We start from the raw sequence: 11,012 nt of genomic DNA, 5'->3' as shown, positions 1-11,012 counted from the left end.
CACCCTACTTGCAGGGATTGGGGAGACACGCCTGCGCTTTCGTGTAAACAGAATCACAGGATTCGGCTTTATCCATGGAATGCCCATTGGTGTGTCATGAAAGCAAACGAGCCCAGAGCAGTGAACAGCCTGGGCTGGAGGACAGGCTGCACTATATCCTCGCTAGAGGCCCTGTAGCAAGCTGCCCTGGCTGTCTACTGGCTTCCTCAGTCATGAAGTCCACTCATCATGTGTGTACATCACAGCAGAGGAGTAAAGAAGTTGCAGTACAGAGGGCAAGCACTTGATCAACGTAAGCTGCTTTACTGACATTACCGCCCTCGGTCCTTGTCACTGTCACTGCATTCTGGTAAAGCTGAGAATGCAGAAGGCATTTTATGATGAGTACGTGACTGAAAAATAGGGTATTTCTGTGTGTCTGGGAAGGTCGGTAAATCAAACTAGATAAGAAACAGTGCTTTGAAGAAAGGGAAGCTGGGAACCAGTAGTTAGCGTAATGGCTATGTCACTGGACTCCCACGTAGTCAACCGCGGTTCGCGTCCTGGACCCGGTGGCTTAAAACTCATGCCAGGCGCGTGTGCGTGTGTGCCCAAGATCCCGAGAGGAGAATGGAGGAGAAGGGATTGTGGCGTGGCCATCCCCCCTGGGGGGTGATTTCTCGCTTTCTGTCTCTATGTCTCTGTCTGCCTGGCGAGCGCGCGCACCCTATAGCAAAAACCTCTCCGAAAAAAAAAAAAAAGAAAAAGAAAGGGAAGCTGTGGGAACCAGCAGTTAGCATAATGGCTATGTCACTGGACTCCCACGTAGTCGACCACGGTTCGCGTTCCGGACCCGGTGGCTTAAAACCGATGCCAGGCACGTGTGCGTGTGTGCCCAAGATCCCGAGAGGAGACTGGAGAAGGGATTGCAGCATGGCCATCCCCTCTGGGGGGTGATTTCTCGCTTTCTGTCTCTCTGTCTCTCTCTGTCTGTCTGGTGAGCGCATGCACCCTATAGTGAAAAACCTCTCAAAAAAAAAAAAAAAAAAAGAAAGGGAAGCTGTTACCCATGCAGATTTCCATGCCCACCATGTACTGCCCTGTGGTTCCCACAAACTGGCTCAATTACCTGCCATGTTCATATTCTTCCTGTTTAACTCACACAGCAGCAGCTATGCAGCTGAGATCTCCAACAGCATGCAGAGCGACAGGGCCAACCCCTTGGCAGGCAGAACTCAGGAGTTCAAGCCTGTATGTGTTTTCGCAGCAGCACGTCAGGTCAGCCTGGGCTCAGTCCCTGGGTCACCTCGCCTCCAATTGTGCCTCTAAGCTTTTGCAGTGTGTTCAGGGCAATATGAACCGGTAACCTTTACTTTCAGAGAGTCCCCAGGTCATCCTCATCCTCAGTAACATTCTTACAAAGGAAGAATTGTGAGGAATTGTTCACTAGGAAATTGCTCAGGAACACAGCTTGTTGGCTTAGGGCACATACAATGGGGACAAAGCCAGCACTGGTGGCCAGCAGGAACAAAGTTCTGGGGCAAGGAAGACAGAGAAAAACAGGGCAGAGGCTGGAAAGGTAAGCTGGGGCTGAAGCATGGGGACCTGGAATGTCAGAGTCTGGGCTTGATGTGGCAGACGCCAGTGAGGCCTCGCAGCGATCCAAGCAGAAGGAAAGGTGGGTCAAGGTTAAGCTAAAGATGGACAAATCTAAAAGCAGCATAAAGGACTTAAAAAGGAGGCAGAGATAAAAGGCCCAGCACTCAACTCCATGTTCCGCATGTAAGTATTTCTCATAATTTCACACCCTAGGCACTGCACACAAATGTCTGTTTCTAAATGTGAAGCTCATCTAAGGCACACCACCAGCCACACAAAATAGTACAGGCACATTCCACGTTAAACCCATAAAGAGTTTAATAAAATATACTAACTCCTTCAGACAACCAGGCACTCAAAAATGTAAATAAAAATTAGCAAGAGGAAAAACAAATCGCATACTAAAGCTACAATGTGCTGACAGGATCCCTGGACAGTCCGGGTTGCAGTGACAGCCAAAGTCTAGGAAGAAAATGCACCTTCACTTTTTACTCCTCCGCTGTGGTTGATTTACACTGGGCAGCTCCACAGTCCTCCAACTTAACTGTTAGGCAGTTATGAGGAGGTGCTACCACAATACCTCTAAGTATAAATGCCTTATTCTGCTGAGAGAAATACTTTCGTGATGCACTGAAATGTTAGATAAACTCAATCTTTAGGTATAAAAGTCTATATAAGCCTGTATTTCAGAATAGGCTATAGTCACCAGCTAGTTGACTTTTTAATAATTAGTTTTTAAAAAACCTACCTGATTCTAGATTTCCTGAAGCACCATTGATCAAAAACATTACAAAAACATAACACAGTATCCGAGATGTCTAACTCAAGAATGAGTCAGCATTGCTCTCATCCACATGTAATACATTCTGTCCCCTTTTGTACCTGCCTAAGGAGGTTGTGTGGGGGACAGTGGAAAGAGCTGGAGTTGAGGGAAAAGCAGACCAGGTTTAGACCCTGCTCTACTCGGTGTGTAACCCAGCCATTTGCTTAATCTCTCTGCACATCTGTTCCCAGACTATAAAATTACATGGATTAGATTGGCTAATGTTAAGAAAAGCACCAACCAGCAAATGTTTTTAAAACACTGAATTATCATTATTATTTTTTAAATAATTATTATTTATACTCACACTAAAAATACCAGGTCATTCTTCCTAAAACTAAGGTTAAAAAATCACAAGTGTCAACCTTTATATCGTAAAGAAAAAGGGAGGCAGTGGTCAATGGGCCACGGAAGAGAAACCCCATTGAGATGTTACAGATAGGAGAAAATGGACAGAACAGCTGAGTTTCCTTGGGACCTATTTAATTTTCCATTATCCTACTTTAGTGGCCTTTAGGCTTACTGGGGCCAACTTTTATAAATGGCCCAATGATATAAAATATGAAAACACAGTCTGTCTGAAAACAAGGGGTTAAATGCTTATGGGTACTTGAAGGTCAGTTTCTAGGGAAAAAGAGGATGCGCTTCAGCTGCCTGGAGTGTCCACTTGAAAGGCCATGGTGCAGGGGTCAACATCACACCCTTGTGGAATAAACCTCAAAGATGCGTCCCTGCCTCCTAATCCTGTTCTGTAATCCTGCCTCACATCACACAGTTGTTTCCCAAATTCTCCAGCATCTATAACAAGTGGAAAACACTCATCTAACAAAATAAACGAGATTCTGCAAGAAAGCACACTAAAAAAATGTGTCTGATATATGCTTAGGAATGGCCTCCACTGCAGTATCCAGATTTGCTCTTGCATTAATCAGAGCACAGCAACTTCTAGTATTTTGTGTTAATAATAGCAAAGGTGCAAATTTTTGTGAGATGGCAAACGCTTATTCTACAATGGCCATGTCTGAAGGACATATTTTTCCTTCCTCAGGGTTACCTGGATGCTCCTTTTTCATAAGCCACTCTAACTAACGTGCAGCACTAAAAGAAAAGAGCTGATCGTGAAATTTCCCCTTGAATCGATTGGCAACAACAGTCATCTCCATCCATTTGTCTGATCAGGGTGCTGTGGTCATTCCTGAATTCCTGAATACTCCTGCATGTCTGCAAACCAAATATCTTCCATACTGTGAAACATTATCTCTGCAAAGGTTTTAAAATTACTTTAAGTTTGCTATAAGGTGTATGCATTTGCCAGAAAGAAATAGACAGAGACAGAGACAGAGAGCTCGCAGGGGAATGGCCATGCAATTGTCCTTTCTCTTCTATTCTCGTCTCAGGATTCAACATATATGCACAAGTGTCCAGTGTGTTTTTCAAGCCACCTGGTCTAGAAGTCAAACTACAGTTGACCATGTAAGATCCAGTGCCTTAACCACCATGCCGCCTACTGGCCCTCAAAATTACTTTTACCATGGGGGGAAATATTTCTAATTGACAGAGGGTGTGTACACTTCTCAGAGAGAGAAAGAAAGAAAAACAAGAAAGTATGGCCCAATGGGGTGTGACCATGCCACAGTCCCTTTCCGCCACTTCTCTATCCCATCAGGATTTGTGGCATGCATGTACATGTACCCAGCATGTTTTTCAAGTTGCTAGGACTGGGATTCAAACTGTGTTCAACCATGTGGAATCTGGCTCCTTACATACGGGTTTTACCACTGTGCTACATTGCCTGCCTGGGAAAAAATTTTAATAGCTGTGGAAAGTTGAAACTCTCATGGGTAAATAGTAAGAACATTAACTGAAGTATTTGTAGCAAAAATTGGCAATATCTAAAAATAATTTAAATTTCTAAACCCTCAGCCCTGGTAATTACACATTTATAAATCTACCCTATAAAACTACTTGAAAAAAATCCATGAAGATCTATGTATAAGGATTCTAGGACAGCATTATTTATAACAGTGAAAAAAGTAAAAAACAACGTAACTGTCCTTCCATTAAAAAAAAAAAAAAGGTAAGTAAAGGCAAGTAAAGGGCCAGCAGATGGCACAGTGGCACAGTGGTTACATGGCTGGACTCCCACATGGCTAACTGCAGTTCAAGTCCCGGTCCCAAGATCCTGGGCAGAGAATGGGAAGAGACTGTGGTATGGCCAGCTCCCTTCCTTTGGGGTTGATTTTCAATTTCCTTTTCACTGTCTGTATCTATCCATCTCTCTCTCTCTCTCTCTCTCTCTCTCTCCAACAAGTGCACCCTAAGGCAAAAATCTCTAAAAAAAAATTTAAAAAGAAAAAGCAAGTACATGTGGCACATCCATCCCATGGAATACTACATAACTATTAAAATAAAGTAGATTCATAGGCACTGACCTAGAAAATGTCAATGTCAAAAATCACATTGTAGAAACATCACATTAAATAGTTCAATGCTTATATTAAAAAAAAGAACGAAACATGACCAATGACAAAAAAAACCTATGTGAGCCTTATGTATATATCTGCATATACAAGTCTGTAAAATGTCTCAAAGACAGCTATGAATAGTGGTTACTTCTGGAAAGTGAGGAAGAGAAAAAGACATTTCATTTACTTTGCCTACTTGAGTATTGGCTTTCCTGAGCATGATCTATTTTTCATTTTTAAAAGGAAAAATTCACCTTTCAAGAGGTCTTACCTTCACTCAGCTGTTCTAGTGATCCTCTAGAAAGAAGACTTGAGAAAGATTCTACAACCGTGCATTTTTTCCTATATCTGCAGTGAATAAACAGAAGACACATGGAAAATAGGAAAGGGAAAAAAAAAAACACCACAAATCAGATTGAGCTCATTTTCATTTGATGTTCATTTCAATCACCATCCTATCAAACAGTCACCAAACAGACTCTAAATCCTAAAACCTGTGGGGCAGACACCACCCCTTCCAACACTGCACACCTAGCTCCCAGCACTGGGTGGTCAACCCGCGGAACTCAGTCCATGTTTACTGACCACACACCAGTGAATGCAAACCTGCCAAGCACTTGCCCTTAGCTCTATGACGAAAATCAGTATTTTTTTGGCAAGAGTCTCCATGGGTTAAAAATGGAGTTAAAGTGCACTATTTGGAAACTCTTCACCTGAGGGGTTTACAACATAATTAATTACATGAGGATGTAATTCCACCCATGCTTACCAATGCAAACACTAGCTTTTGCTACAGTCTTCCTAGACACACCTAGCAAAGCTTAAAATGACTAAAAACTTGTCTCACTTTTACCAATCAAAAGTGTTCAAATATGTCCTTCTTAAATAAAACGCTCCTCCTGAATTTGCAGCCCACAAAAACCCAGAATGCTTCTTGCGTGGCTTGGCATGGCACTGTAGTCCCTAATTTTATCCTCCATAGGGGCCCCTTTGAGAGATGCTCATTGCTGACCCCCACTGAAATCACCCTCAGACTGTCTCTGTAGCTCAGACCCCAGGTTAGCAAGAGACAAGTGGCAGATAAGCGAGTCATACTAGCAGCTCCTGTTAGGAGCTCCTCCTATCACCTACAACGACATGAGGCCAAGAAGCTTAGAAGCTAAGGTCCTTTTTCAAACTGTGGGCAACCTCAAACACAAGAAGCACTCGCAATCAGGCGAACAGCATTCGTTTTGCCAGAGGGACACAGGGTTCGTAGCAAGATGTGAAGAAGCATTTAATTCCTCAGTCTTACTTTTGGCAGGTCTGTAAAGCGTCCTTCATGGCAGAAATGCCGTTCTGGATGTCCTGTTGCTCGAAGGTCATGACGGCCTGCAACACCACAATGGTACTGTATCCCAAGGCATGGTACATACTGTCCTTAGCCCTGGGGAGAACACAGGGAATTAGTGCATTTCAACTCCACTGAAAAAGTGCTCAGGCTTTGTCTGATTCGGATCATAAGGAATCCTAATAAATGTGTGTCCTGACTTCCACAGTGATGACATTTACTCCTTCACCATAATCACCGAAATTATACGGGCTGTGAAAGTCATGCTCTTAAAAACTCAAGCATCAAGGACTTTCCAGTTTAACCCCCCAAAGGCAGAACAAAATGTTCAGGTTGAAGCGATGGTGGACATGGTTTTCCTTGTTTCACCACGAGAGGGAAACTCTCATGGGTAAATAGTAAGAACATTAACTGAAGTATTTGTAGCAAAAATTGGCAATATCTAAAAATAATTTAAATTTCTAAACCCTCAGCCCTGGTAATTACACATTTATAAATCTACCCTATAAAACTACTTGAAAAAAATCCATGAAGATGTATGTATAAGGATTCTAGGACAGCATTATTTATAACAGTGAAAAAAGTAAAAAACAACGTAACTGTCCTTCCATTAAAAAAAAAAAAAAAAGGTAAGTAAAGGGCCAGCAGATGGCACAGTGGCACAGTGGTTACATGGCTGGACTCCCACATGGCTAACTGCAGTTCAAGTCCCGGTCCCAAGATCCTGGGCAGAGAATGGGAAGAGACTGTGGTATGGCCAGCTCCCTTCCTTTGGGGTTGATTTCTCAATTTCCTTTTCACTGTCTGTATCTATCCATCTCTCTCTCTCTCTCTCTCTCTCTCTCTCCAACAAGTGCACCCTAAGGCAAAAATCTCTAAAAAAAAATTTAAAAAGAAAAAGCAAGTACATGTGGCACATCCATCCCATGGAATACTACATAACTATTAAAATAAAGTAGATTCATAGGCACTGACCTAGAAAATGTCAATGTCAAAAATCACATTGTAGAAACATCACATTAAATAGTTCAATGCTTATATTAAAAAAAAGAACGAAACATGACCAATGACAAAAAAAACCTATGTGAGCCTTATGTATATATCTGCATATACAAGTCTGTAAAATGTCTCAAAGACAGCTATGAATAGTGGTTACTTCTGGAAAGTGAGGAAGAGAAAAAGACATTTCATTTACTTTGCCTACTTGAGTATTGGCTTTCCTGAGCATGATCTATTTTTCATTTTTAAAAGGAAAAATTCACCTTTCAAGAGGTCTTACCTTCACTCAGCTGTTCTAGTGATCCTCTAGAAAGAAGACTTGAGAAAGATTCTACAACCGTGCATTTTTTCCTATATCTGCAGTGAATAAACAGAAGACCATGGAAAATAGGAAAGGGAAAAAAAAAAACACCACAAATCAGATTGAGCTCATTTTCATTTGATGTTCATTTCAATCACCATCCTATCAAACAGTCACCAAACAGACTCTAAATCCTAAAACCTGTGGGGCAGACACCACCCCTTCCAACACTGCACACCTAGCTCCCAGCACTGGGTGGTCAACCCGCGGAACTCAGTCCATGTTTACTGACCACACACCAGTGAATGCAAACCTGCCAAGCACTTGCCCTTAGCTCTCTGACTAAAATCAGTATTTTTTTGGCAAGAGTCTCCATGGGTTAAAAATGGAGTTAAAGTGCACTATTTGGAAACTCTTCACCTGAGGGGTTTACAAAATAATTAATTACACGAGGATGTAATTCCACCCATGCTTACCATGCGAACACTAGCTTTTGCTACAGTCTTCCTAGACACACCTAGCAAAGCTTAAAATGACTAAAAACTTGTCTCACTTTTACCAATCAAAAGTGTTCAAATGTGTCCTTCTTAAATAAAACACTCCTCCTGAATTTGCAGCCCACAAAAACCCAGAATGCTTCTTGCTTGGCTTGGCATGGCACTGTAGTCCCTAATTTTATCCTCCATAGGGGCCCCTTTGAGAGATGCTCATTGCTGACCCCCACTGAAATCACCCTCAGACTGTCTCTGTAGCTCAGACCCCAGGTTAGCAAGAGACAAGTGGCAGATAAGCGAGTCATACTAGCAGCTCCTGTTAGGAGCTCCTCCTATCACCTACAACGACATGAGGCCAAGAAGCTTAGAAGCTAAGGTCCTTTTTCAAACTGTGGGCAACCTCAAACACAAGAAGCACTCGCAATCAGGCGAACAGCATTCGTTTTGCCAGAGGGACACAGGGTTCGTAGCAAGATGTGAAGAAGCATTTAATTCCTCAGTCTTACTTTTGGCAGGTCTGTAAAGCGTCCTTCATGGCAGAAATGCCGTTCTGGATGTCCTGTTGCTCGAAGGTCATGACGGCCTGCAACACCACAATGGTACTGTATCCCAAGGCATGGTACATACTGTCCTTAGCCCTGGGGAGAACACAGGGAATTAGTGCATTTCAACTCCACTGAAAAAGTGCTCAGGCTTTGTCTGATTCGGATCATAAGGAATCCTAATAAATGTGTGTCCTGACTTCCACAGTGATGACATTTACTCCTTCACCATAATCACCGAAATTATACGGGCTGTGAAAGTCATGCTCTTAAAAACTCAAGCATCAAGGACTTTCCAGTTTAACCCCCCAAAGGCAGAACAAAATGTTCAGGTTGAAGCGATGGTGGACATGGTTTTCCTTGTTTCACCACGAGAGGGCAGTCCGCGGCCTGATTTCCTAGGAAAGTTCTCAAAGCAATGTCTTCCAGTTGAACTGTCCAGCTCTGAAACGAGTGTTAAAATAACAGCTATTGAAACTGTACTTAGTGACAGAGAGAGTCTGATTTTTTAAAAAAAGATAAAGGCTCATTTAAAAGCATTCCCTCTCTTCTCCCGCCAAAGGCCAAGAAGAAGTAAGATGCTTGCAATAAGTAGACTATTTTTTTAAAAATATCATTCCTGGGGCCAGCAAGTTTTGTGTGTTAAGGTGCTGAGCATGGCTCACCAGGGGTCACGTGCCGGATCTGGTGACCTCTTTTCTCACTTTCCCTTTTCCTCTACTTGTCTCTCCTTGGTGAAATTTAAAAAATAAATAATAAATAACTTTAAATAAATCATCCTTTTTAAAAATTAAAAAATTATTGTTTCTAGTTTACATATAATCAATGTGTCTCTGTGTGGGCTACAGTATGGTTCTTTAAGGCATGAATATAGTGTATAATAATCAAATCAAGGAAATACATGCATTCATCGTCAACCCTTTTCAAGTTTTTTGTTTTTGTTTTGCTGTAGGGTACATGCACTTGCCAGAGAGAGACAAAAAGCGAGAAGTCTCTCTCTCTTACACACACACACACACACACACACACACACCAAGAGATGGCCACACTGCAATCCCCTCTCCTCCATTCTCCTCTCAGGATTTTGGGCTTGTATGCACATATGCCCTCCGTGTTTTAAGCCACCAGGTCTGGGTCTCAAACCTCGGTCAACTACGTGGGAGTCCAGCAATGTAACCATTATACCATTGGCTGGTCCCCATCTTCAATTTTTAAGGATGTTCATTAGTCCTGATGTATGGCAAACACCCAGATTCTCAGGCAGTGAAAACACTGCCATGTCAGGCCAGCCAGTGGCATGTTGGTTAAGGCGGCTGGATCCCACATGGCTAACTGCGTGGTTTGAGTCCTGGACCAGGCTTGGACCAGCTTGAAAAACATGCCAGGCATGTGTGATACATGTCCAAAATCATGAGAGGAGGGAGAAATGGAGGAGAGGAGATTATGGTATGACTATTAATTGAGAAAGTGCTTTCTCACTTTGCACTGAGAGAGGAGACAAGATAGAGAGTGAGACAAAGATGGAAAGACAGGCAGACAGAGGAGGCAACAGGAAGAGTCAGAAGACAGAAGAGATGTCTGAGGGACCAGCATGGAGGGAAAAAAGCAAGACACCAGCATGGCAGAGACTGTAAAAAAAGCATTGGACACACCACCAGACAATTTCCTCAGACTGGGCTTGGCCATCTTTTTCACTGTTTGTGCTTGACCTCGGAAACAGTAAGTAATCCATTTCACCCAATCACAGTCATTCTCAATCGTCACAGAATTACCACAGTAGCTCCTCAGTGGGTAATTTTTTTTTAAAGAGAGATTTTTACTATAGGGTACGTGTGCTTGCTGGAGAGACAGAGACAGAAATTGAGAAATCATCCCCCAACAGGGATGGGCACACAGCAATCCCATCTCCTCCATTCTCCTCTCAGGATCTTAGGCACACACATGCACCCGATGTGAGTTTTAAGCCACCAGGTCTGGGACTTGAACTATAGTCGACTATGTGAGAGTCCAGCAACATAATCGTTACGCCAACTGCTGGTCCCCCTCAGTGGATAAATTAAAAGTCGATCCAGAGTCAGGTCAGACTACCGACCACTCAAAGGAATGTGATTCCCCACGTCTGTGCCCAAGAAATCTTCCAGAAAATTGTATATGAGATCCAAGCTTCATCCAAAAAAGTGGCCGAGTTTGATGACACAATGTCAGTGCATTCCTGTGATGCTATGGCCACCTCCAGAGGGCTCACTGTGGTCAAAGTAAGGATTCCTAACAGGCTGAGCACAGGTGGGTTGGTTTTCAAATTTTACACGTTTCAAAAATTAACAGATAGCAGTAATTGAAATTAAATTCCTTAACTTATTTGCCACATCAATGGAAAAAAAATAATATTCTTAATATCTTAAACTTTTTAGCAATAAAATTAGCATATTCTTCCCCCCCACATTTTAAAATTATTCAATGATATTTAAGAGGAACACCCA

At 42.5% G+C, this 11,012-nt stretch overlaps 1 protein-coding gene across 2 annotated transcripts in view; it reads right to left on the bottom strand.

The window, feature by feature from the left end:
- Window positions 1-11,012, bottom strand: part of TTC39B (tetratricopeptide repeat domain 39B) — a 111,037-nt gene that overhangs the window by 44,268 nt on the left and 55,757 nt on the right. Inside the window, exons 5-6 of one of the 2 annotated variants that reach the window (XM_006163833.2) lie at window positions 8,497-8,628; window positions 7,476-7,552 (exon numbers count right to left, since the gene is read on the bottom strand). In XM_006163833.2, the coding sequence (XP_006163895.1) occupies window positions 7,476-7,552; window positions 8,497-8,628 (209 nt within the window). Of the gene's footprint in view, window positions 1-5,137; window positions 5,215-6,160; window positions 6,366-7,475; window positions 7,553-8,496; window positions 8,629-11,012 lie in introns of those variants that run through there. The other variant, XM_006163832.3, reaches the window with a different exon arrangement.

This window comes from Tupaia chinensis, unplaced genomic scaffold (genome assembly GCF_000334495.1).
Source record: "Tupaia chinensis unplaced genomic scaffold, TupChi_1.0 Scaffold143247_2, whole genome shotgun sequence".
Classification (NCBI taxonomy): domain Eukaryota; kingdom Metazoa; phylum Chordata; class Mammalia; order Scandentia; family Tupaiidae; genus Tupaia; species Tupaia belangeri.
Note: the sequence above shows the minus strand (reverse complement) of the source record. Positions and strands in the feature narration are given on the sequence as shown.